This window comes from Leishmania major, chromosome 15 (genome assembly GCF_000002725.2).
Source record: "Leishmania major strain Friedlin complete genome, chromosome 15".
NCBI lineage: Eukaryota > Euglenozoa > Kinetoplastea > Trypanosomatida > Trypanosomatidae > Leishmania > Leishmania major.
The window spans coordinates 343,965-370,404 of NC_007256.2; the positions used below are offsets into that span (position 1 = coordinate 343,965).

The 26,440-nt window shown below is 63.0% G+C and overlaps 4 protein-coding genes across 4 annotated transcripts; all 4 read right to left on the reverse strand.

The window, feature by feature from the left end:
- Window positions 1-4,763: 4,763 nt before the first annotated feature.
- LMJF_15_0770 (putative protein kinase) lies at window positions 4,764-6,764 on the reverse strand (the record flags this gene model as incomplete). The annotated part of the gene is made up of 1 exon (XM_001681938.1): window positions 4,764-6,764. One exon carries the CDS (start codon window positions 6,762-6,764, stop codon window positions 4,764-4,766), a length of 2,001 nt encoding a protein of 666 aa, XP_001681990.1.
- Window positions 6,765-9,856: 3,092 nt separating this feature from the next.
- Window positions 9,857-11,824, reverse strand: LMJF_15_0780 (conserved hypothetical protein; the record flags this gene model as incomplete). Its single annotated transcript, XM_001681939.1, has 1 exon — window positions 9,857-11,824. The coding sequence occupies one exon, from the start codon at window positions 11,822-11,824 to the stop codon at window positions 9,857-9,859; it is 1,968 nt and encodes a 655-aa protein (XP_001681991.1).
- Window positions 11,825-13,153: 1,329 nt separating this feature from the next.
- LMJF_15_0790 (hypothetical protein) lies at window positions 13,154-17,425 on the reverse strand (the record flags this gene model as incomplete). The annotated part of the gene is made up of 1 exon (XM_001681940.1): window positions 13,154-17,425. One exon carries the CDS (start codon window positions 17,423-17,425, stop codon window positions 13,154-13,156), a length of 4,272 nt encoding a protein of 1,423 aa, XP_001681992.1.
- Window positions 17,426-19,822: 2,397 nt separating this feature from the next.
- LMJF_15_0800 (conserved hypothetical protein) lies at window positions 19,823-26,074 on the reverse strand (the record flags this gene model as incomplete). Its single annotated transcript, XM_001681941.1, has 1 exon — window positions 19,823-26,074. One exon carries the CDS (start codon window positions 26,072-26,074, stop codon window positions 19,823-19,825), a length of 6,252 nt encoding a protein of 2,083 aa, XP_001681993.1.
- Window positions 26,075-26,440: the final 366 nt, after the last annotated feature.

Consider the following 26,440-nt stretch of genomic DNA (forward strand, 5'->3'; position numbering starts at 1 on the left):
CTGTGCCGCTGGGCCAACACGCCAACCGTCAAACAGGAAGAGGCTGCGGACAACGTACACGCAGACGCGGACCTCAGTGAACCAGAGAGCGAAGGGGGGAGGGAGGGGAGCAGGGGCAGGTGTGCGAACGGGACTTCAACAGCAGGGCTCTGCCCTTCGCTCCTTAGCGTTGTTGATTCGACCGGTGCGCGAGAACGGCCACTGTCTTCGGAAATACAAGCGACAAGAAGGCGAAACAAACAGCGAGTGACGACGGCTAACAAAGAATAACGTTTGAAGCGGGTGCAGGCGTGCGCACACACGTCCATCACGCACTCACCACTCACACACGCATGTATGCACGCATGCATGGATCGATGAGCCTGACAACAAAAGGGCGAGAGGAGGAAAGGAGAGGCGAAGGAAACAAGCGGGTGCCCTGCGCTCAATCGAGGCGAATGCGGCCACCCACACGAAAGAAAAGACGACAAGCTACTGAGAGATGATGCCCCTCCGCAGAAAGAAACTACGAATATATATATATATATATACAAGTATTACGTATGGGTAGGCGTTTGAACACTTGCGTGCCTTCGCCGGCGTGAGGAGAGTGAGTGAAGAGGGCTGGAGAGGGAGGGAAGGAAAGGAGAGGGGGTGAGGAAGGTGTAAAGAGGACAGGCCGTGTCACCAGAAGCATGGGCATGGTCCGATACTTCAAAGTATCGGAGAGGCGTGTGTAACCGTGCCGCGAAACACCGAGCCGCACGACGCCGACGAGGTCCGGACAGAAGGGCCGCGCTCCGACTCGACTTCGCCTCCGCCCCAGGGTAAGGGGCTACTTTGGCGCTGGAGACGCTTAGGAAGCCCTACGAGGTCAGACGGCAGACTTCGTCGCAGCTGCTGGCCGTCTTCCCAGCGAGGACGCGGGGATGATTCACCAAAGGTGCGACGTAGCGAGAAAAAGGGTAGCAAGTCGTACTGCGTTGTCGGCCGTGCTGAACGCAGCGGGAAGAGAGCCCCTTCGGCCCGTAATGCCGTGTCGAGGAGCGTCCGTTCTCGATGGCCCCTCGCCTCCTCTCCCTCAGTCGGCGAGGCAGACGGATCCAACGGCGCGCATAAATTTGTGTGTGTGTGTGTGTGGAGGTGGCCTTGCGTCAAGACTCGCACGAGGGCGTTTGGCGGCACATTTTTTTCCTGTTGTTGCCGCCCTGAGTACTCGCACCTGGGCCTCCTCCTCCGCCCCTGTGTCGCTGCTGTTTTGGGGTGGTGAGGGCCTCTGTGACTCGTGATGACGGCGTCGCGTTCGGTCGACCGGTGCTGGTTAGCGCGTGCCCACGCTGCGGCCTCCGACTCAGCGTACAGAGCCTCGGCTACTCCGTCCCCTAAGGGCCTCGTCTTTGGTCCGAGGGGCACCGAGAGCGAAACGCCGTCCGTGCCGCGCATGCGTCACGAAGAAGTCGAACACCGCCTTCAAGACGTGCACGCTGTTCTCGTTGCCCGGGTTGCTGATGTCCCGGGCGAACGCGGTGCCGTATTCGGTCGATAGGTTGCTGGAAGCAGCTTGCATGGTGCCTCCTCCCAGCTGGTGAACGCTTCACCTTCATCACCTGGTAAGCCGTCATCTTCCGGTTCGAAAAGGTCTCGCCACCCTTGAGGAGAAGGTGCCGTGCGCAGCAGCCTCGCGTTGCTCCTTGTCGCTGCCGCCCACCCACAGCCCCGCTCCGCGCAGCATCGAGGGATTCCGGCAAAGGGCGGTTCGGTGATGGGCATGCGGCTTGCTGGCCGTGTCGACGCGAGGCGATGCGGTCGATTCTCGACACAAGCCGCTGCGCCACGTGGTGACGAGCACTGCCGTTGGCCTGGAATAGCCTCTTCCTGCTGAGGCGCTCGAAGGCTGCTGCGGATGACTGGGGGAGCGTCCGTAGGTCGTCCTTCGGTGTGACGCGAGCCGCGATGGAGCTTGTTCTGCTTGCGGTGAATCCCGTCGCTGAGCGTACGGGTGTAGCGCCCGGGGTCAACGCCCCCAGGGCTTGGCGGAGAAGGTGGTGGGCGATCCCTCCCCCTCCTTCAGGTGAAGGATTTCGACATGAGAAGGCCGCCCCTCCCTGGACCCCCCGATGGACCCATGGAGGATGGGATACGGCCTGCCACCTGTGCAGTCGTCGGGTGATCTATGCAAGCATGAGAGAGAGGGCATGCCGGCTGTGCTGCACCAGCCCGTGCACGGGGACTATCGTTCGGGTCCGATCAGGCGAGCTCGACTCGGGACGGGGCCCCGTCTGGACGAGGAACACCATCGCCGAAGAGCGGATGCTGGGGCCGCTCGCTGAGGAAGGTGCTTGTGAGGGAGTTCGGGAGGGTGTGTGGATTGGGGCTGAATAGATGGGAAGAAGGAGGACAAGAGGAGAAGAGTCAAGGTCGTGTTTGAGAACATGAAGAGGTGAGGGTGGTGGTGGCGGGGACGCTGCACGGCTGCACGAAATCTTGAGGTGTATGTGCGGTGGTCGTGGAGATTCAGACCAGCACACACACACACACACACACACACACACACAGACTGACACAGGCTCTCGAAGAGATGTGGTGAGGCGTTGCCCGTGATGATGATAGAAGGATGACGAGTCGTCCAGATGAAAGGCAGAGAAATGAAGAAGGCCGGCGGAGAACAGAAAGGAGAGAGAGAGACACGCTGCAGTGATTCACGCGGCCGGTCAATATGGCATAACGTCGCCGAAACAGCAAGGAAACGCGCGCCCGTGCGTGTCGGTACAACGTACGCGTGTTTTGGGATGTCGTACGCACGCGCGTGTGACTGATCGTCCGTGTGCCCGTTGCACACACCTGCTGGTGCCCTGCATGCGAGATGACACACCACGACAGCCCGTGATAGAGCAATAAGGGGGAGGGACACGGGGAGAGATCTGCGTGTAGGAAAGTAGCAGAGGGGAGTGCAAACCTTTTTCATCATCCCCGGCTACGCACCCTCTCTCGTGCTGACGCACACATCCACACACAGAGCTTCGTACATTCAACGGCGCTGCGGTGGCGCGCCGCGTGCGCAGGCACGCTCATGCGCTCATGAGCCATTGCCAAAATCGACCACAAGCCCTCGTTCTTGTATGTGCCCTCCTCTTCTCTGATGAGCTCCAATACGTTTCGCAACGGCCTCGCTACGCGCGGAAAGAAGAAGACGAAGACTAAAAGACACGCCCCGCGTACGCACGGCAGACAGGAAGGGGCAGAGGGGGGGAGGGGGGAAGGGGAAGGGGCAGGGGGGGGGGCAGGTGTTGTCTCTGCGTTGTAGCAGACGCACACACACACACACACACACATACACCCACACACGCAGACACAGACACAGGAGAAGAAAAAAAGGAAGGTACAGTCAGCATTAGGAGCAGCAGCAGCAACAGCGGCAGCACCCCCCTCCTCTCCCCTCCCCCCATACACACACAATAATAACAAAACAAAGAGTCAAATGAAGTAACACGCACACCAAAGTCTTTTCTCACCTACGTGCCGATAACGATCTCGAGCATGTGTACCTTCTCCCCCCCTCTCTCTCTCTCTCCCCCCCACACACACGCACAGACGCAGATACAGACACACACGATCCAGTCAGCAACGAAGAGGCACAAGAGAGAGAGAGAGAGAGAGAAAAGAACAGCAAAAAGATGAATAATAAAAACAACAAAGAAGATGTTTGAGGAGATCTGTGACGCGTACGTGTGAGTCTGTGCCTGCCTGCCTGCCTGCCTGCCTGTCGCCTGAATGAATACAGGTGCTCAGTCGGCGGAGAGGAGGACACCTTCCTCCATTACAGAGGTGCTTCCTCTCTCTTTTTCTCTCGCGCCCCCACCGAGGCGCGCACAAACACGCTCACAGAACGCCACCACGCAGACGCACCACTCGCAACGCAACAGGCGGAAGCAAATATCAGAGAGATCGAGAGGGAAGGTAAAGGATCAAGGCAGCGGCGTACACAGCGCAGTCCGGGCAATCACACACACACACACACACACACACACATACACACACACACACACACACACACACACACACACACACACACACACACACACACACACGGGGAGGCAGGGAGGGAGGGGAAGAGAGAGAGAGAGAGAGACAAGGAGAGGCAGGCGCCGTTGCGCCACGTACAGGAGCACGGAAATACGGAATATATAAAAGAAAGACGTTGGACGAAAGGAGCATGTGGTCACACACACACACACACACACACATACACACACACACACACACACACACACACACACACACACACACACACACGGGGAGGCAGGGAGGGAGGGGAAGAGAGAGAGAGAGAGACAAGGAGAGGCAGGCGCCGTTGCGCCACGTACAGGAGCACGGAAATACGGAATATATAAAAGAAAGACGTTGGACGAAAGGAGCATGTGGTCACACACACACACACACACACGCAAGAGACGATTAGACTCACGTCGGTGCGCTCAATGACTATCGCAAGATGAAGAGACAAGGTAAACACCGTAGACAACGGGCTCACAGAGGAGGAGGACGCTATGGAGCGAGGTAGGGAGACGGGGAGGGGCGGTGGCGAGAATGAGCTTGTGTATGTGTCTGATCCATCAGTGTTCTTCTTACATTTAGAAAGCGGGCAGGAAGCTGCTGCTGGTGGTGGTGGTGGTGGTGAGAGTGATCATCGCCGTTACAGAGTGTGTATCACCGTACTTGCGTGCCCCCTCCTCTACTTGCTTTCAACGCATCAACTCCGACACTCACGAAGATACACGTTCTGCTTAGTTGAAGAGATCGGCGAAGGGGTCCCTCTTGGCTGTCGCCCGGGCCGTGCGTGGCTGGCTTGTTTCCTGCTGCTGGCTCTGCTGCTGGCCCGGCTGCTGGCCCGACAGAGGGGGCAGAAAGTTCGTGAATGGCTGCAGCTGCTGCTGCTGCTGCTGCTGCGGAGGAAGAGGAGGAGCGTAGTTGTTCGCGTTGCTAACACCGTATCCCCATGGGGCCTGCTGCTGGTTCTGAGGCTGTTGCATTGGATACCCACCACTTCCCATCACAGGCGCTCCACTACCCCAGCCGCCCATCGCCATCTGCTGTGGCGCTTGGCCATAGGTGTTCATCACTGGGTACGACGGGTCTAGCTGCGGCGCCGAAGTACTGAAGAGATCACTGGCGCTGAATACGTCCTTCTCCGGCGGCTGATGAGTTGCGGGCGGAGCTGAGGGGCCCATGGCAGGCGAGGCCTGAGAGGTTGGGAACACTGTCGGGGACGCACTGGCAAAGAGGTCGTCAAAGACGTCCTTCTGGGCCTCGTTGTTCGCCCTGGTGGGTGCCGGCGCCGCGCTGCTCTCCTGAGGCTCCGTTGGCGGGGAGTCTCGGAGACCGGCCGCCGCCTTGGCGCGCCTCCACGCTTCCTGCTGCACCATGATGATCTGATGACGGTACTTTGCCACCGCGGGGTCGTCGTCCGCTGGGTCGCCGCCGAGGACTATCATTGCTTCCTGCACCGCAGCGCCGTCGACGACGGCGCTATCTCTGCCGTTTCCGCGGTCATCAGGGGGTTGGTGGCCGTTGGTGTGGCCGTGGACGCGTTCTTGGCCTCTGAGGCCGCGGCTGTCCAGTTGCTCGTGGCCGGGCTCGTTGTACGAGACTGGCGGTGCCTTCGGCGGTGGGGTGCGCCCCAGAACCTTCACGTCCTGCTCCTCCCACCCTTCCGGCCACTCGGTCTTGGTGAAGCAGAAGGTGCCGAGGTGACGGCTGCAGTCCTCGTCGAAGCGCATGTAGTTGATTAGCGCAAAGACGTCCCAGCGGGAGCACGGGTCAGGGTCCAGCAGGTGCTCGGTTATGACCCGCAGCGACGGTGTGTAGGAAGCCGTCGCTTCCGAGGGGAACGTGAGAGCCCAGTCCTTGACAATGGTGGTGCTTGGGTCGAAGGGGAGGGACATGTACATCATGTAGTAGAGCAGCACGCCCATGGACCACATGTCTGTCTTCTCGCAGATGCGCTTCTTGCTCCACGGGTCCGCCATCTCCGGCGCGCGGAAGGCTGGGTTTGTGTGCATCTGAATATCTGCAATCGCCATGTTCGCCTCCTCGCGGGTTTCGCACTGGTACGCCTCCGTGGTGGCGTTGCCGAAGTTTGTCAGCTTGTACGCGGTGGGGCCAGCGTGCTTGTTGTTGATGAGGATGTTCTCGGGGCGGATGTCGCGGTGCGTGATGGGCGGCTGCTGCGCGTGCAGGTACCCGACAGCGCTCGTCACAGCGAACATGACATGACAAATCTCGGCCTCGGTCAGCCGGGTTACGATGCCGGTGCCGGCGCTGCTGCGGATGCGGTGGTAAAGGTTGTTGGAGCAGTATTCCATCGCGATGCTGACGCCGAGGCGCCCCTCACTGCGCGAGATTTCGCTGTGGTACACGCACACAATGTTCTTGTCCTCTATGCGAGAGACGATTTCGACCTCCTTGTGCGCCTCCATGACCTGGTCCACCCCGAAGAATGACCGCTTCAGGGCCAGATGCCGCGGAAACTCGGGCAGGTGGCTCGTGTTCTCCACCAGGTACACGTAGGAGCTGCCGCCCTCGCCGTATTTCGTGGAGCGCTGGCGGGTTACCATGTAGGGCGGTGGCACGTCGCTGATCTTCTGCAGGACGCGAAACGGGCGGCCCGCGAGGACAATCGACTCGCTGCCGTCGCCGTGGTACTGCTGCACCTTGTTCTTGGCAGAGAATCCTTTCTCCCTGCGGTGGCCGCCACCGCTGCGAAGAGAGCCGCCGAGGAAGTTCATCGTGGCACCTGCGTCGCTTCTTGAGCGTTCCCCCGTCCCCTGGTCGGACTTCGCAGAAGGGTGTGTGCGTGTGCGTGAGGGGGAAGGGGACAGAGTGCGACGAGAGAAAAGTCTGAGGACGGGGTTGGATTGCTGATGGGTGCGGATGCGCAACTATATATATATATATATGTCTGTGCCTCACGTGTATGTGTGTATGTGTGTGTGTGGAGGCGGGAGCTTAAATGTTGCTCCCTTGGATGTTGACCGAGGTGGTGATGCTGGTACTGTTGCGTTGGCTGTTTCGATGTGTGTATGTGTGTGTGTGTGTGTGTGTGTGTGTGAAGTAGTAGGTTCTGTGGAGAGGCAAGGGTGCGGAGAAGAGAACAACTACAAGGAACGAGCTGAGGGGGAGGTAAGGGGGCCGCAGGCGGGGTGAAGGAGGGCAAGGGGTGAAGCTGCGACGGTGAGGCACGAGGGAGGGGAGAGAGAAGGAAGCAGCGGGGCGGGTGGGTTGACAAGCGGTGCGCACAAAGGGCTCTGTCACCGCTTCGAGGCGAAGCACGCCAGCCGAGCAGGAATGAGGAAGCGAAAACGAAAAGACGCAGCAGGGTGGGGAGACGCTGGGGCAGCAAGCCGGCGTCGAGCACGTCCCTTCTCTCCCTCTTCAGCCGCTGATGGCCCGCTCCTTTGCTGTGTTCTCTGTCTCTCTCTCTCTCTCTGTGTGTGTGTGTGCTTGCATTTTCATTCTGCATTTCCACCGCCGCATCCCCATCCACGGCGTGGCAGGGAGGCGGAGATGGATTGCCCGTACGCTGGGCGACGGCGACAGGACGAGCGAGCGAGACGAGCCGACACAGGAGCTCTTGCGGATGGGAACACCCGTGTTGGCACACATATATATGTATGCTCATGAGTTGTGTACGCGTGCGTGTATGTCCGTTGCTCCTCCCTCCCCCTCCTCCCTGTCTATCGTGTGTACACTGGCCCTCCCCTGAACGACTACTGGCTACACGTGTGTGTGGGGGGGGGGGGAGGAGGAGGGAGGAGCAGATGTGGGTTGGGGGAGGGGGAGGGGTACGACCGGTCTAATACACAGGTGCCGGGCAACACGCACCACTACTACCGCCACTCATCGCATCTTCTGCCGCCCTCCTTCGCCCATGCCTCCTCCCGCGCGCGCACACTTTGACGCCGTCCGCTCCCCTCTCCCTCGCGCATGTGTGCGTGCATACTTGCGGGGCCAAGACGGGTGTTGAGGGAGGGTCGGGGGAGACGAGAGGAGGCGATGAATACTCAAGGCGCATCGGCCCGTGGGAAGTGATAACGGCCCGACACTCTGCTCGGCCGCGCTGAGGCCTCTTCGCTGTCCTCCTCCTCGTCCCCGCGCCCTCCTTGCCCCCTGACTCGGCCTCCGCGCATGGCTCCTGCGTGGGCTAGCGCTGCTGAGTCGTGCGGGGCATGGTATATGTACGGCGACCCATGCGCTCGCTGAGAGTGCGGAGGACGAGTAAGACGGGAGCCGACAGCGGCGGCGGCAACAGCGGGGGCGGGGGTGGTCGCCGTCGCAGGAGGGGCGAAAAGGCCGCGTATCGAGGATCGACCGCGCTCCACGTCGCTCTCCGGCTCCGGCACCTTTTCGATTTCCTCACGGCCCCCGCCACTCTCAAAGCTCATCTGGGGACGGTAGAACGCCGGCGCCGTTGCCCGCATGCCGCTGCTCGACGACGGTGCCACTTCAGTTGCGCCACCACCACCTCCTGGTACCCGCATCGCCGCGCCAGAGCTGCTCATCCCCATGGTGCTGCCGGAAGGGCTTCCCTCTTCAGTTCCGGCACGCATGTCAGCATAAAGCACTCGCTGCGGGTAGCCACTGGCAGAGGATGGGGTCGATGCGCTCCCAGCCATGATGGGACCGCTACTGCGCTGTCTGGCGGTGTAGCCAAGGTTGACGTGCGGTGGTGCAGCGGCACCACTTGCTGCCTCTGCGCCGTAAGGCATGGCGACGCTACTCCTGGCGATTCGACCAACCACCGGGCCGGCAAAGTCAGTGGTCACGGTGGCGGCCGTGGCCGGGGAGGCATGGCAGGCGCCTCCGCCTGTGCCCTCTGATCCGAACGTCGAGGTACCACCGTAAGTGTCGTTTCCACTGGCCTGAGGGTGACCGAGCGCAGCGGGTGCCGCACGCGTGTAGTAGCCACCACCGCCGCTCGCGGGGCTCCCACCGCTGCTGCTGCTGCCCACAACAGTGGAAGACTTGTAGGCGGCCCGTAAATGTGACTCGGCGGCGTTGAGCTCGGCAATGTCTTCGGCAGTGCCGAGGTCTAGCCGTGTGCCGTGCCGGCTCAACATTATTGGCCGCTTTCGGCTTGTGGTCTTGTGTTTAAATGCTGCGAGCTGCGGGGGATGGAATCGGGGCGGGTGGGTAGGTGGGTGAGCTCCGACGGGGACGCTGCGAGTCGAGTGCCCCCCTCTGAGCGAAAAGGGGTATCGCTTCAATACGGTGCTTCTATGCGTGGGTGTGTCTTGTGCGTTGCATGTACCACCTGTACTTCAGCTGAGGGAAAGAAGACGTGTGGCTGTGGTGGGAGGGGGTTGTGTTGGGAGGCACATGACAATCCGACATCGACGCGCATGTACAGAGAACACTGAGGAGTACACGAGAGAGAGACGGTCGCGTGGGCTAGAGCGCGCACGTCCACGGGTGAGAGGACGTCTGCTCATCACTTTCTCCGCATGGCTCTTCCCTTCAAGGACCCTCTCTCACCTCTGCGCATGCGCGTGCTGAGGAGAGAGCGAGGAAGCTCGAGCGGTACACGCCAAAGCGGCGCGCACCTCTACGTACGTAAATGCGTGCGTGCACGCGTGGGGGAGTCTGTACGTGGGCGTTGCTGCACGGATGATACCTCCTCGCTCTCCGCCTCGGCTCACCTTCATGCATTGGCACAGAGGATGATGGCATGTTGAGACTTGTGATGCGCACGTGAAACACAGACGCACCCCACGCACAGCCGCTGACGCCAGCGCTGCACGCCATCCGCGTATCAAAACAAATATAAACGGAGCACGTTAAGCACATACACACACACACACGAGCGGTGTCCTGCTCCAACCTAGAAGTGTGTGTCGTCCAAGCCAGCACTGCTGCTCGCTGACGACGGTCGACTGCTGATGCCCGCCGTTGGGCTCGCTGCTGCCTTGGCGGACTCGTTGCGCCCGGAGCGCAGCGTCGAGGTACCGCTACCGCTGCTGCCATTTAGCGACCCATCCAGGAGGACAGAGGCGTGCAGGATTTGGGGTGCTGCCGACGACCCCGGCAGCCGGGGCAGTGCGCTGCCGCTGCTCATGCCAGCCGCCACCGCCGCCGCACCCAGGGCCACGCTCGGTGTCACCTCTGTGTGAACGGGCTGCTGCGCAAGGTAGCGACTCTGGAGTGTGTTTTCGCCGTACGCAAACGTTTCTTCCACGAAGCGGGTATGCGGCCCGGCGTAGGCAAACTTGAAGCCCTCATCGCTGGCGAGCAGTGCGTGCGCGCGCTGCCGCTCCGGCAGCCACGCCACGCGCACGTTGGGGTTGGCCATGGACGGACGTGACTTGCGTAGGTACGTGAGTGGGGCCTCCTCGCGCGTTTGGTGCGCCGAGCTCAGCAACTCTACCCACTGTGCCGCACGCTGCACGTAGACAGGCCTGTCTTTCGCCATGAGGTCCTTCGAGCTGCGCCGGAAGCGAGCGAGGCGCAGCACCGCGACGGGGTCGATGTCTGGGAATGCCGCCTTCAGCCATGCGACAGCTGCAGCGCCATTGGTGTCCGCGCCTGTCTTGGCTGGGTCCGTCAGCGGCAAGCCCCGCGCGTCCGTCCAGGCAGCACCCTCCTGCATGGTCTCGAGGTACCGTGCATACACCGCGACGGCCACCTGCGGCGCCACAGCCACCACGTTCTGCGATAGCGCCATACCGTCGAGTGCGTCCTGCTGCACGTGCACGGTCTTCCCCTCCTTGAGGGCCTGCTGCATGACGTGGCCGAGGCGCACGTGCAGGTCACAGTCGACCAGCTCGTTCTCCACGAGATAATCGTACACGGTGCGCGCCTCCTCGCCGGCGTTGCTGTCCAGCAGGTACTCTAGCGCCAGACTCGCGATGCGGTAGCGCCAGATCACGTCCACCTCTGCCCTTACAACCACGTTCTCGTAGTGGCGGCCCACCATGACGTTGTACACCCACATCACCCGCACGCGGTGCTTGGCACGGATGGCGCAGCGCAGCATGTTGTGCAGCACCTCCCCGTCTCGCGCGACGTAGAAGAGTCGCGAGTGGCCGTCTTCAAAGATGGCAATCGCGTCCGCCAGCTTTGCGCCAGGGACGCAGGCGGCCGTCAGCGCGCGGTACACATCCACCGGCGGCACCGACGTCACGCGACGGTACTCCTCGCACGCCGCCTTCAGATGACCCCGACGAGCGAGGCGAATAATGCGCTGCATGAGCGGCACCTCGTGCACGGAGACCGGCACTGGGCCGTTGCGCTGCAGTTTTGTCGAGCGACGGAAGTAGTTGTCTTCCTGGAAGAATGGGCCGCGACGCAGCCAGCGGTAGATGCGAGAGCGGCAATCCAGCGTGGCTGCATTGAGACCAACACGATTCGGGTCCTCCACGGTGATGTTGTCGTGATCCACCACCGCGGGCTTCTGCAGCCGCCCAATGTACGGGTCGTAGGAGTGGATGAGGTCGTGGGTGACGCGGTGGCCGTTACGGGCACTCATCAAGGAGACTGGCGTCACGAGCGCCTTCGACCCGAGCGAGATATCTGGCATGAACTTTTCTAGCTCGTGCTTTGGAATAATGCTGACAGTGCTATCCTCCAGCGCATGTGTTTTCTTGGTGCTGTAGCCGCTGTTATAGTTACCAGGCCCGGTGCGGTAGCGACCCGTGCCCCAGAGCTGCGCCATGTCGTCGTCGGCGAGGTTCTCGCGACCGAAGCGGCTCGGCTGCCATGGCACACGCGCACGCGGAACGTAGCGCAGCACCGACATCACCGAGGCGTGCCCCGTTGCACGCCCCTTTGAAAAGACGCCGATCACAGACATGATGCTACGAGGACGAAATTAAAGAGAGAAGAGGAGGGTGGGTAGGATACCTGCTCAAGAACAGCAGAACCAGTGATGCACCTGTGCATGTATGTATACGCGCAGAGTGAGATGCCCATGGATGATGGTTCACGTGCGACCACAGGGAGGTGTGTGTGTGTGTGTGTGTGTGTGTATGAAGCGAGCGCCGCGCCGCGCGCACGCACGCGCACATGAAGGGAGAGAGCAGGTCCGAAGGGTAGGCGTGGAAGAAACGATGATGGAAAGCAAAAGAGCTTGATGTCAGCCACTGCACGTGCGTGCGCCCTTGGCTGAGCGCGTGTGTATGTGTATGTCGCCTCTTTTTCCTCTCTACGCCATCGCAGTGCGGACGAGGAGTGAGTGAGCAAGAGGCCCACGCACGTACACAGACGCACCCGGAAAGGGGCCGCTGAGAGTGGGCGGGGCCGGCGGGCGGCACCTCCACGTCCACCATGGCTGCTCCCCTTCTTTCCACCTTTCCTTCTCTCTTTCGCGCACACTGTGCGTGTTCCTGTTCATCTCGTGTCCGCGCGCACAAGGCGGTAACCGTGCGGCAAGGCACGTTCCCACACGAATGGCGTGAGGCGCAGCGAGAGGCCCCCGCCCCACTACCAAAGAAAGAAGTAGGCGACGCATCGAAAGGGCAGACGGATCAGTAATGCACACCCACCCGCACAGGCGACCGCTCTGCATGGGCGCTGAGGAGACAAGAGAGTGAGATGACGCGTCAGTCATCCGACGCGAACCGCCCAAAGAACTCCTGCTGCGTTGGCACCGCACCATAAAGGCCTGGGGAGGCGGTCGCCACCCCTGTCGCGCCGGTGGTGATACCGTTGCCAACGGCGTCTCCTTGACCGTGTGCTACGCGTCTCGTCGCGGACGGGGCGAGGGCCAAGGGTCCTGGTACGCGCTGGCGCTCCTCTTCTTGCTGCTTGTGCCGCAGCGTGGTGGAGGCGCTCACAGTCTCCTCTGCTTCTCCGGCGTTGAGCCGCGCTTGGAACTGCTGCAGAAGTGGGTCGTTGCGCAGGCCATATCCAGTGCTGTTCGAGGACAACTGCTGCTGCTGCTGCTGCTGCTACCGCTGAGCCTCTGCCTGGGCTTCTCCCTCGTCCGCTGCCGCAAAGGCGTCAAAGTACGGTCTCGTGCAGGGCGGCGTCCTCCTTGGCAACTGCGGTGCGGAGGGACATCGTGGTGGACTGCTGCTGCTGTGCACTGCTGTCGTGCAGCTGCGTGTCGCGTTGCAGCGGAGATATGGGTGTGAACAGCGCGGGCACCAGTTCCACGGCCGGAGGAGGCGCCGCGGCTCCGCTACTGGCAACAGGCTGCTCTGTCAGGAGTACCTTCTTCACGCGTCCTTGCCGGCCACTGAACACGCGCCGACACTGGTCGTGGCGCGCGTGTCTGCTGCACTACTTCCGCGATACGCGAGTTGTAAAGGAGCTGATACGGCAGATCAGCTGCACTGTAGTGCGGCGGTGCTGCTTCCACGACGGCGCACTTTACAGGCTTTGCTGTGCTGTCTCTCGCGGCAGAGCGGAAGAGGTAGCGCGTTGGGTAGGCAAAGTTGCCATACAAGTCCCGCCAATGCGCCTTGGAGAGGTGGTGCCGCAGCTGATCAACTGGGCTGTGCTCGAGGAAGTACACGTCCTCCTTCATCCGCGACCCGTCCGCTGCCCCAGCGCCGCGACCGGCGGCTTTCCGAGGCGGCCCCAAGCAACGCGGCAGCGCTTGCTGCCGTTTGCTCATGCTCTGCGCCACAGCCGTCGCCATACGCGAGCGTGACGCCGCCGGAACATCGGCCACGGCACCAAGCAGAGCCGCGACGGTCTGCGTGGCGACTTCGAGCACCGCCGCCGCAGAGCCCTCCACGGCGGCGTCGGCGCTCTTGATGCACTGCAACGCGAGATGACGCGGATGACCGAGCAGGTTTGTGTAGTACACCGCGTGCGTCCAGTGCGCGCTATCCATGCACCCAGTCGAGAAGAGCGAGGTGAGGGACGACGTCCCGTCAGAACCGGCCTCGCCGCCATTAGCGCCGAGAGTTTCCAGCGCTGGTACCAGGGCAGCACGGAGACGTCGTTGTTGCTGCTGCGGTGGGGGTGCAGAGACGTCACCGCCGTCGCGTTGGTGCAGAAGCTGCGTCACGCCGTGTGGTATAAGCTGCGGTGGGCACAGCAGGAGTGCCTGTGCCACAGCGTCCACCACCGCCCCTGCCTCTGCCTCGCCATGGTCATCTCCATGCAACTTTGGCGGCGGTGGGGCGTCCGCAGTCACTGCCATCGGCCGCAGGAGCACAGAGTTGAGAGGAATGACGTCGAGGGTGCGACTCAACTCCCGCTGCGCCTCGACCGCTTGCTCCTCATTCATGGCTAGCACGAGGGAGCTGGAGCGCATCACGAGCCACCACAACCGTCGTACCGCCGCCGCGCGACACCGCCATGACGAGTCGGGTACATGTCTGCGCGCTGCAGTAGACCGCGCCCCGGCGTTTGCGGCTGCGTGCGCGGCTTCCTGGGACAGCGCCCGGGTTCCACAGGCCAGCGGCAGTCGAGCCAGTGCCTCCGCCACAGCCCAGCTGCCTGGCAGAGACCTCGGCTTGGCTACATCGTTGCCGTGCTTCTCGTCGCCTCCACTGCTGTCACGCGCCAGGACGGCCGTGATGCGCTGCAGGCTGTGCCGAAGCGAGGCGTCCAGCGTTCCATCGAAGACGAGCTGCTGAATGCCTTGACTTGCCGCCAGCGCCGCTAGGGCGAGTGTCGCCAGGCGGAGCAAGTGAGTCACGTCAACGTCGAGCACGTCGGCAACGTGCGTGGCGCCGGCGCCTGTCAGCTGCTCCAGCGCCGCGCACATCTGCATCGACTTCGCAGCGTCAGAAGAAGAGGAGGAGGGAGACTCGTAGGCGAGCTCACTCGCGACTGGGGCGTAGACGCTCCGCAGCCGATCCATCAGCTGTGGCCGCTCCTTCGGTCGCAGTCGCGCGGCGGTGCTAGACTCTGCCTGCCGCACAAGCTTCTTGAACCATTTCGCCTCGCATGCTGTAGCCACCTGCTGGAGCGTGCGCGGGCTGCTGTACCGGGCGTACTGCAGCTGTAGCTGCCGCAGCAGTTGGTTGTGCGCAACGAGACAGAGATAGTTGCCGTACTGGAGGTGGAGTTCGCCCGTGCCGCCCACCGATGTCGGAGATGCGCGTGGAATCACTTGCAAGGGCGCGCCGTGCAGCAGGGAGGCGCACATCTGCACGGCAGCACCACTGACGTGCAGCACGTAGAGCGCACACCCACGCTGGATAAGGAGCACTGGGCTTGCTGCTGCCGCTGCCGAAGTGGCGTTCTCGTAGTTCACCGCGTTCTCCCCTGGCCACGCCGGCGACCACACCCACAGTGCTAGCGGCACCGAGGCGTAGGTCAACGCCGGATGCGCGAACGTGTCCACCCAAGCCCTATACCGGCGCAGTAGCGGTGAGTTGCACGCCGCGCTACCACGCCCACGCAGTGGGGATGCCGGCGCAGAGCTGGGCACACTTCCTCCGTCGGAGGTGGCGTCGCACCGACTGCCTTCGCTCTGCTCCGCCTGGATGTTTACCGCGGCCGTCACGCGCAGCAGCTCATCCCAGCGGCGGCACAGCCTCACTTTCGCCGGCAGCAGCGACGCTGATACGCGTGCGACCCCACGGCGTCCTGGCAGCGGGAACGTCGCTAACGCCACGCCGAAGCGGCGCGACACGACTGCGACCTGCAGCGCGGGATCATCATGGTTGCTCACCGTCACCGCGCTCAGCTGCACGGACGTCAGCAAGGAGCAGCTCAGGGACTCGGCAGTGCTGTCTGCCTTCCATCCGTTCATCTCCGCTGCGGCGTGCGGCACCAGGCAGAGGCACTGGCGATCCTCTCCGACAGCGCCGCCGTGCCCGCCACTGACTGTCTCCACCGTGGTGAGTACCAACACCTTGCGGTCAGCGTAGTACAGGAACAACCGCGCCACCACGGCGGGGCCGACGTCGAGGAGGACGTCTTCGACGGACTTGTACGGCGTTACTGCTGCTGCTGCGGACGCCGACGCGACACCAGTTACTGTGTCCGTCAAGACACTGCTGAGGGCAAAGACTTGGGATGGGTTTGCGAGTAACAGGTTGTCCATATGCACCAGCTGTGGCGGCCGCCAGCGCAGTTCCTGTGTGTCCGCGGCGACGTAGTACGCCTGCATGGTGAGCTGCACCGGCTGCTGCTGTGGTGGTGGCGCCGTCGCTGCAGACTTTGTGGTCGACGTTGAAGCCGCCTCTGGTAGTGGTGCCCACAGGCCCCACACACAAGGGACCACGCCGTCGTTGCTTGGCTGGAAGGAGCAGCTCAGTAGCTGCTTCGAGGGCGTCGCAGACGCCGACTGGCACACCTCGAAATCGAACTGAGGAATGGGCAGTGGCTGGACCTGCGTGTTCGGCACCGCTTGCAAGAGGGCTTGCTTGAGCTCGCTGGTGGGCGCGACAGCGGCGCCAGCAAGGCTGCCCTGCCCGTCACCATCTGGGCTTCGGCGCGCTAGCTCGTACAGAAAACACAGCGCATGCTTGTCTGCGGGCAGGCATATCATGGCAGCACGTAGGCGCGCCGCGCGGTCGGCACATTCGCTGCCCGCCGCATCCTCGACGATGCCCTCGAGGTAGAGAAGGCCGGCGATGAGGAAGGGGTAGTCCACGTAGGCACTCTCGGCCCGGCTGCCGACAAAGTAGAAGCCGTGCTCGAGCCGACACGGCGCCGGCATGGCGGAGTCGCACAGCAGCCGAGCAACGTTCACGTTCACGCTCTCCTGCTCCTGATGGAGCGGCAGACCCGGCCGGGCAGCAGTGGATGTAGACGTGAGGGAGGGCTGCGGGGTTATGCACAGACGCACGCAGATGCAGTGACTGTTGATGGTGTCGGTGTCTGCCAACAGTGAGAGATGGAGGACGCCACTGCCTGCGGTGGTGTCGTCCTCAGCGTCCGCCTCTCTTCCGCCCGTAGCCGCGCTGCCTCCAATGGGCAGAGGTCGAGCAAGCCCTGTGAGACGGGAGAAGATTAGGGTGTGCGGGTCCTCACTGTGGTTGGCCGGCAGGCGAAGGGCAAAGACGCCGCTCAGTGTGGCACTGCGTCCCCACAGCGGGAGCACGTCTGGCCACTGCACGCATGACAACCCCGCAGCACCACCACCATCAGCGGCTGTGACAGAGCCACTTGAGCGGTCCTCAGCCGGTGACGATGGGGTGCGCCACCAGTTCTCCGCGCCTGCTGCGCCGCCCACGTCCACTCCGGCACCACAGCTGGTCAGCCGCATCACCGTGCGTGGCGGAAGGAGGCGGCGACTGCGCACTGATGGCACACCCGTGCTGGCCGAGATGAGGTTGTTGCACGACAGCTCCACGAGCACCCGGTCGCTCTGTAGAGCGAAGAGGCTGTCAGGAGACCCCAGCCACGTCCACGTACGTAGGAATGTGACGTGCGGCACTGATAATGCGGACGAGGACGTCGCTTCGGATATGGACGACGCGGTGTAGAAGGCACGATCCGCGGCTATGACGTCACAACGGTCCACGCTGCTCACGCCTGCCATTGCGGCGGCGGCCCGCCGTACACAAGAGTTGTTGTCGCGTCGGGGTCACGAGAAGAATCTGTACATTACGGCAGATCCACTTGCATGAGGAGGACGAGTGACCTGCGCCGTGGCACGGCACCAGGACAGCGGCGGAGGGAACGAATTGGGCATCGATCACTGGCTGCGGCCGCGGGGTACGCTGGCAGCGGAGAAGATCAGCTGCACCTTCTTCGGGGTCACCTCCCCACCGTCGCCGTCGACGGCATACACCTGCACTTCCGATTCGTTCAGCAGCGGTAGCAGCAGAGGCGCCAACGGATGGGGCGCGGATGCTCAGCGCCCCTGCAGAAGCAGTCGCCGATGCGGCGTTGCTGCGACTATGCTTGCTTGTCGGATGCGGCTTGTCTTTTGAGACTGCCTGGATCACGTATGCGCCACCGCCGGCGATGAATGCCTTGGTAGTAGATGCTGCCAGCGGCTTTGTGCAACCGAGATGGAGCACGTAGACAGCCGGGTCGTTGCAGCGCTGGTACACGTTCCTCTCCGGTCCACCACCACCGCTGAAGAGGTGGCAACCGCGGCTCGCCGCCTGCTCGGTGGCGGTCTTCACGGAACTGCGACGTGCCACTGTCAGGTACATCAGCGCTCCGTACGTCTCCGCCTGCGTGACGATGAACTGCGCTCCCAGAGGTGAGGCGGAGGCCTCAGAAGACGAGCTGCTGCAGCCGCTGGTGGAGGCGCCACCAGCCCAGTGCAGGAAAACAACCTCTGTCTTGACATCTACCACATAGACGTCGTTGGCGCTCGTGATGACGTAGAGAAGATGACGCGCAGCCGACGGTGACGAAGACGGCTGCAGTCGCTGCACCACCTCGCGCAGGAAATCCTCCTCACGCCCGCGCAGGAAGCCGCAGTGTGCGATGGAGCAGCCGGCACTCGCGGTGTTGAAAGACATCACGTTGAAGGGATGCTCAGGCGGGGCGAGCGTCACCGGTGGGGTGCCGGCACCGCCGCTATTCGCCCTGCTGCCGCTGTTGCTCCGCATTGCGGCATCAGTGGCGGGATCCAGCCGGATATGGGCCTCCCACGCCGCATCCATTTCCACAAACCACGAGAGGGCGTCTGTTTTGGCGGTTTAGAAGCAGACTTCACCGGAGCTGAGGCCGACCACTTGGATGGGTTCGATCGGGTGCAGACCAACGCTGGTGATGAAGGCATTGAGGGCAGCGGTGACGCGGGTTGGAATTTGTGAGGGGCGCGGCGGTGCCGACGTTGAGGGAGACACGGAGAGGACGACCATGGCTACACGCGGATGCTCAGATGTGTGTGTGTGTGTGTGAGTGTGCACGCTGAGTGCGGCGTGCAGAGGGAGGAAAGGGGTGAGAGAGAGAGAGAGGTGACGCGTCTATCGATGAGCTGGGGCCCAGGAGAGAGAAGGGGGTACAAGGGCAGCGGCGAAGCGGGAGAAGGCGGGCATAATGCGATACATCACCAACCTGTGAGAAAAGGAGCCCGGAGGCGGGCGGACGGGGGGGGGGAGGGTCGCGTGCGCGTGCGTGAAGAGGGCGAGGTAGCGGCGGCACTGTCAGTGGAGGCCGCCACACCGAGAAATGTGTGAGGGACAGAGAAAGAGAAGCTGCAATACCGCTCGTGTGGTGCGCCTGGTAGAGGTGACAGCACGACTAAAGGGCGCACAGACGACGGCGCATATGTGTGGATGTGCGTGGGCGCCCGGCTTTCCTGTGCTTGCTCTCTGTCTCACTCGCGTGATACAGCAGCACTCCTCGCCGAGCACACGACATGCCCACATGAGCGCGCACGCACGCACGCACACACACACACACACACACCGTCAAGAGCAACAAGAAAGAGGTGGAGGAGAAGCGGCGACCGATGGCGAGGAGAGTAATAGGCAGCGAGTGAGACATGAATACGAGACAGTCATGGGCAACGGCAGCGCCGCGAAGCGGCGGCACTACACGCGCGCGACTGGGGAGATGGCACAAAATCAACCCCCTCTTCCTTATCCGTCACCGACGTTGCTCAGAGACCTTAGCCGTCAGACGCGCCCACCCAATAAACACCGTCACAGAAGGGGTGGATAAGAAGCGGTGCGCCCCTCCCCCCCCCCTCCTCCCTCCTCCCCACTTTCATTCACCATGCTCAGCATGTGGCTCTTTGTATTAGGCCGAAAGGTGGTCACAGCGACACGCACGCGCGCGCGACAATACACGACATCACCGCCACCACACACAACAACGCATGCCGGCGACTGCCAGCATGCACCAAGGCACCAACATCCACCACGACCATAAGCATCAGGGAGAGAAAGCACATATTTGTATGCGTGTGTGTGTGTATGCAGATCCTCTTCTCAGGCGTGTGGGCAACCGATACCGTCAACTGCACGCTCTCTCACGACGGCCGAGCTGAGAGCGAGGAAAGGCTGAGGTCCTGCGTCAGGGATGCCTGCCCGCGATAGCGATCCACGGCACCACTGTCGCCGCCGCCGCGACGCCGCCGAGACGCAGATGCCGACGACGCCGACAGTCCCTGTGCCAGAGCCTCCCGGGCCGCGCGCTTCTCGGCGTCGGACTGCAGCAGTGCCTTTTCCAGCTCCTCCATCTTGCTGATGAGAAGGTTGTTGTCCTTCCAGAAGTGGTCCCGCTGCGTCCTGGTAGCTTCCAAGGACTCCTGCACTGCGCTGAGGCCGCGCTTCGTGTCCGCCAGCTCCGATAGCACCTGCTTGTACCGCCGCTCGACATCTACGCGCTTCGATGACTCCTCGTCCCGCTCGCTTTCCAGCCGTGCGATGGCCGAGCTTAGCGCAGCACACGTCTCCGTGGCGGACGTCAGCTGCGCCTTGGTGCGCTCCACCACCGCCTGTGCCGCATCCGCGGCACCTTGCGCTACAGCGGCGGCCTTCGCGTGTTCCTGAACTGTGACAGCGATAGCGTCCTTCTCTTCCTGGAGCTGCACTCTTGAGCTCTCAAGGGCGTCCTGTCGAGCCTGCATCTCGTCCAGCTGCGCCTCGAAGCTCAAGCAGGCGGAGAGACCGTATCGGCGCGCCGTCAGGCTCACCGGGTCCGCGCTCATCACTTCCAGCTGCTTGCGCAGATCGATCTCGCGTTGCTTCCACGAGGACTCGGCGGAGCGCAGGACGGCGATGTCCTTTGCCTGCGCCTCGACGCACGCGTTGAGGTAGCGCACACGCTGGCGCAGGGCGGTGAGGGAGGCTTCGTCGACGTTAAAGAGCGCCGCCATACGGGACGCGGCATCCGCAGTCTGCGGGTGCGTCGTGCCACGCGTGGCGACCGTCTCTCCCAGGCTGCGCTGCACCGCATCGCCGCCATCGTCGGGCTCTTGCAGTACTGCGAGTCGTGCGAGTGCGTCCTGCAGGCGCACCTCTGCCGCTTGGCGGTCCTGCACCGCCTCCCGCGCGGTGAGCTCCCGCTGCTGCAGCTCTTCGCGCACGTGAGCAAGGTCCTGCCGCGTCTCTGCCAGCTCCAGTTGCAGGCGCGCCGTGGTCTCCGACAAACCGCGTACAAGCTGCGCATTCGCGTGCAGCACACTGTGGTCGGGGTAGAGCCGACAGAGTAGCTCCTGCACGTCGTCACGCATTAGCATCTGCGCCTTGAGCTCCTCGATTGTGGAGTCCCTGAGACGGACTAACTCTTGCTGATCGCCCACCTCTCTCCGCGCGAGCGCGATAGATTTTTCGAGGTCTGCCGCGTACTGCTTCAAATCTTTCAGTTGCTCATGCAGCTGTCGGACGCGGTCCTCCTCGCTAAGCAGGCGCTGCTCACGCCTACGCATCGCATCCTCCATCTTCAGGTGCTGCCGCTGGGCCTCCCGCTGCTGGGCCTCCAGCTGGCGCTTGAGATCCTCCGCCTGCTCCTGCGACTCGAGGTGCGCCGCCTTGGCGTTGCTCAGCTCCGTATTCAGTTCCATGAGGGAGGCAGCGGCCACCTCCAGCTCGGCTACTGCCGCCTGGTACTCTTCCCGAGTGAGCATTTCACTCACGCGCTTCTCCAGACGATCGGCCACGGCTACAGCGTCATCGCGAGCCGCCTCCAGCACCCACATGCGCTCCAGCAGCGCTGCGTGCTTCGTCTTCTCCGCGTCGAGCTCTTCCTGCGCGGCTTGATGGTTCGCTTGGCTCAGGGCCAGCTGCTGCTGAAGCTCGCGGAAGATGTCTAGTGTCAGGATCTCGTCGTCAAGCTCGTCGTCGCTGTCACCGTCATCGTCATCGCGGCCGTGTTGATCGCGGTAGCTGCGGTGGGGGTGGCTGCTGCCACTATCCACGCTACTGGCCCGGTTGCAGTCGTCGTCGCCACGGCGCTCGTCATCAGCGTCGGTTGTGCTGGCAGCGGGCAACACCATCGGCGGCATCGGCGGCGTACGTCGGGCGGGCGAGCCCGGCTGCGGGGAAAGGCGAAAGCCGGCCGCCACGGTACCCTGCAAGTTTTCGCAGTCGAGCGGGGAGGGGTGGCTGAGCCCACGTGCGCTGGGGTCGGCACCAACAGCGGCCACCACGCTCATGTTCGCGTGCCGATGCTGCAAGGCCTTGATGATGCGCCGCTTCCGCTCCAGTTTCAGCAGCAGGCGCGCCACACGCTCCTTCTCCTGGTGCTGCCGCGCATCTTTGCGTGCCTGCGCAGCCTGGTAGACGCGCAGGAGAGTCTCGTCCTTTTTGGCAGCCGTGTGCAGCAGCGTGCGGAGCTGATGGAGGAGTGCAACCTGTTCCTCGGGGCGGAACTCGTGGCGGCCGTCTCGTTGCGCGCCACCTTCGTTGCCCACGACACAGCTGCGGTCCACCGCACCTCCCTCTCGCCGCACGCGCTGACGCGAGAGACGAGGAGCGCTAGTGGCCGCGCTGCTGTCAGAGGCCGAGGTGGACGAGGCAAGCGCAGCGCGCGAGGTCTGCAGCGCAGCGAGAAGCACCTGCTGCACCTCTGTCCATGTGTTCTTGACGGCTGTCTGCATCTCTTGGTTCTGATGCTCGGCCTTCCGTGCCAACTCCACCAGCGCGGAAGACTGCTCTAGACAAAGGTGCGCGAGGCTGTGCAGACACGAAGACAACGCTCGCGAGGAGACGCCCACAGAAAATGAGTCTGTCTCGGGCGAAATCTCCGCGGTCAGGTCCGTACCTGGAACGCCGTCGCCATTCGTGCGTGCCTGCTGCACCGCGCTGTCTGTGGCGCGCCGCGCCGCCAGCGCCTGGAGCAGCGCTCGCGACACCTCCGTGTCGGCAGACGTGAGCCGCACATCACGCCGACGCACCATCGCATCAATCATGCTGGCAACCGCGTCGCTAGCGTCCTTGGTGAACCACGACTCCGTCACTGCAACAACAGCAGCAGCGGAGTCTGCTCCTGCACCGTCGGTGACCTGCTGATGTGACGCCTTATTCTCGCCTTGACCGCCACTGACGTGGCGGCCGCCCTCGGCATCCCCTCGCTCTTGGCTCCTATCGTCGTCGTCACCATCACGGGGGCGCTTGCGCGAGTTCGGATCACCCTCCCGCAGAAGCAGTTCTGCAGTGGTGGAAGTGAGCGTTTCCGGCACCGCGTTAAAGTTGGCATCAATGCCACTGCCTAGTGGCGCGGGTGGGTCGCGGGCAGAGGCAGCCGTGACCCCGAGCGATGGCCCCTTCTCATCCAACTGGGAGGCAGAGACACCCCCTTGCTGCTGCCGCCGCCGCTCCGCCGCTTCGGCGCGCTGCGTCGCCTCGTACAGCTGCTTTACCAGCTCCTGGTTCCGCAAAACCAGCTCGGCGACAGAGTTCACGCTGAATCGATCGAGGCTCTCGTTCTTGTCTAGGGTGTCCAGAAGACGTAGCAGGTTCGGGTCGCGACTCACGTCGTCTGTGTTGTGCACGCGCCGCGTCGATGGCGACGCCGCCGCTGCTGATGTCCACACGTCTACGTCACCGGCTCTGCTGTCGTCCGGCGCGGCTGGTGATGGCGACCCGTGTGCGGACGAGGCAGCTGCTCCGGTGGGCAGAACCGTCACCTCCTCCGATCCCACCTGGCGCGTCACCGTCCCGCGCGCGACATCGACTGTTGAGAACGTCGACGGACGTCCGAGCGCGTACCCGCTGAGCTGATCACTGGCCGGCAGATGCGGACTGCACACGCGGTCGACCTCGAGCGTGGCGCTGCCGAGCTGCCGCAGCGTGACGTGCCGCGGTCGACGTGGAGGCTGCAGGGAGGCGCCGCTGTCCAGCTGTGGTGCCACCAAGCGTGATGCGGCGTAGGTGTTCAGTCGCTGCTGCACGCCCTCCTCCACTTCCGTCGGCGAGGACATCTTTGAGGCGTCCGCAGATGCGAGGGGCGACAGTGGCGGCTGCCGATGTTTCTGCCGGTCGTAGAGCACTGCTGTATTGAGTCGATTCTCAGCTGCCGCATCGCTGCCGCCGGACGTCGACAACGGCCACATCACGCTCAGCCACGCGCTGCGCCTCTCCGCCTGCGACGGTAAAGTCGAAAGCAGCTCGTTGGACGGCACCGGGCAGGTTGAGGATGACGATCGCGACGAGGTGGGCGCACACACAGACCGCTTGGCCTTCCTTGCGCCTAATTGGTCGAGCGGCCCCTGCTGCTGCTGCAGCGGAGGCGATGCGGCCTGCATGGCCTGCAGCTGCCGGTTGGCGCGGCATGTGTTCTCGACCTTGACAAGCAGCGACGCAACTTGCTGGGAGAGCACGCTGTTGCGGTAGACCATCGACTGCAAGTCTGCCCGCAGCACGTCACCTTCTTTCTTCAACTCCGCCGCGTAGGCGACGCTCGCGTCTCTGTCTTTCTGCAAGGACCGCAGCTCCTCCTCGGCTTTGGCGAGTTGCTCACGCAGCTGGTGACTGTTGGCCGCAATGGTGGCCTGCTCCTCCAGCTCACGCAACGCGATGTCCCACTGCGGACCCTTTCGAAGCAGCTCCTTGTTCATTGCTGCTGCTGCTGCTGCTGCTGCTGTTGCAGTGGCGGTGACAGCTCCCGTCGAAGCTGCTTGTCCCGCGTTGCTCTCTGCGGCGTCAGGGGGTCGCGACTGCGCCAACTCACGCCTCTCCACAAGCCCTTCCATCATCTCTGCCTCTTCGATGTGCTTGGTGAGTTGCAGTCGCATAAGGGCACACTGATGCTCTGCCTCCCCTCTTGCCTGCACCACGGCGTAGTGCTCTGCCACATCTACTGTTGTCGTCTGAAGCCGCTCCACTTCCTGCCGCAGCTGGACAACTTCACGCGTGGCGGCGAACAGCCTGTCTCGCAAGACGGCCGTGCTCTCCCACCACTGCGCGCGTTCCTTCTGAAGCAGCTCGAGGGTGCCGCGCTGGTTGACGTACGCGGCGAAGAGCTCTTCCACAGATGGCTGTGCACTGTCGTCGACCCCATACGTCGAAGGCACCGACCCCTCACTCGATCGCCGCTGCATGCGGATGCTGTCAGCCACGTCATCTTCCGCGCTGGGGGAGTGCGCGTCGGACGAGGGACGGCACCCCAAGGACGGTGACGGCAGAGTCGTGGACTCCGCGGAGAGCTCCTTGCCATTAGAGCGGTCGGTGCTAGCCGACCGGAAGGCCTTCCGCAGATCAACGCGCAGTACACGTTGTAAGTCGCGCAGGATCGAGTCTTCCAGGTCCTTCCGAATCGACTGCATCTGCACCGTCTGGCCGGCCAGCTGGCGGTCCAGTAGCCTATTCTGCGCCATCAGGGCTCGCACGCGCGACTCATGCTGCCGCACCGTGTCCTGCAGCGTGCGCTCCACTGCCACGACCGCGTCGTCGATGAGCCGCTCGACCAGCTTCGAGTGCAGGGAGGTGCTGAACTGCTGCAAGGCGGCGCTGGCGCGCTCCTCAGATGCCCAGACGCTCTCTGCAACCACATCAGACGTGATGGAGGCGGCGCGGGCCGCGACTGTTGCGTCAGAGACGTCGTCAGCTTCTTCGCGACCGCCTTGGCGCCACTCTTCTTCATTATAGTTTTCCGTGACAGCAGCGTCTCTCACCACCGCTTCGCGATAATCGCGCACTACACCCGGTTCGTCAGCGTCACTGAAGGCAGCAGTACTGCTATCTGCACCGTCTGCACACCCGTGCAGCACTGCCGTGTCCACCGGCACGTTTTCGCCTTGACTACTGTGCTCTGAGTCCGGAATAGTGGAGGCGGCACGCTGCTGGACGCCTTCCTGGCCCGTGCGCTGCGACGCCGACACCGATGCCAACGACGATGACGGCGGGTCCGGCAGCCAATCGGGAACCATCAGCGGAGCATCCACCGGCTCACCAGAGGCGCCACGTGCAGTCGTCCCGTCACTCTCGCTGCCACCGTTGCCGCTGTGGTGCTCGATGTCATTGTCCAGCTCCTCCTCCGCTTCTTCCCAGTAGGGACTGCTCAAGTCACTCTTGGAGCTCTCCTGGTTGCCCGCGCGGTCGACGCCGACAGATCCGTGCTGCGACTCGCTGGCCGCAGGGGATGGTGAGGGGGTGGGACACGACGACGACGATGACATCGGCACCGGCGGCAACTCGGCGAGCTCCGCGGAGGTCAGCTGCGGCAAGGATGAGGACGACGGCGGTAGCGGTGGCGTGGGAGGCAACGTGGATGACCCGCTCGCCGGCGTGCCACTGCCGTCGCTGCACGTCTTAGAAGAAGAGTAGTGCCCACTCGACATGATTGACGAAGAAGGTGGTGGGGCTTTCGCGGCGGTTGGTTAGGGGGTTACAGGAGGGAGAGAGAGGTGGTGGCGTGGCACCTCACCGCTGAGCTGGGGGCGCTTCCAGCACCTTTAGCGTTGACACCCCCCGCCCCCTCAAGCGAAGATGACAACAGACGGCAGCAACTACGAGAGCGTGCGCGCGTTTTTTATTTTCCGTTGGTGCGCTGGTCTCCTCCTATAGATCGATGTGTGTCTGTGTGTGAACGTGTGTGTGTGTGCACGAGACGCGCTTTTGAGGTACGTCCCCTCGTCCGCCCGTTTCTTCCGCCGGGTACGTGGTCTCCAACCCTGGCTGACGGGGGTTTGGGGCAGCCCGCGACA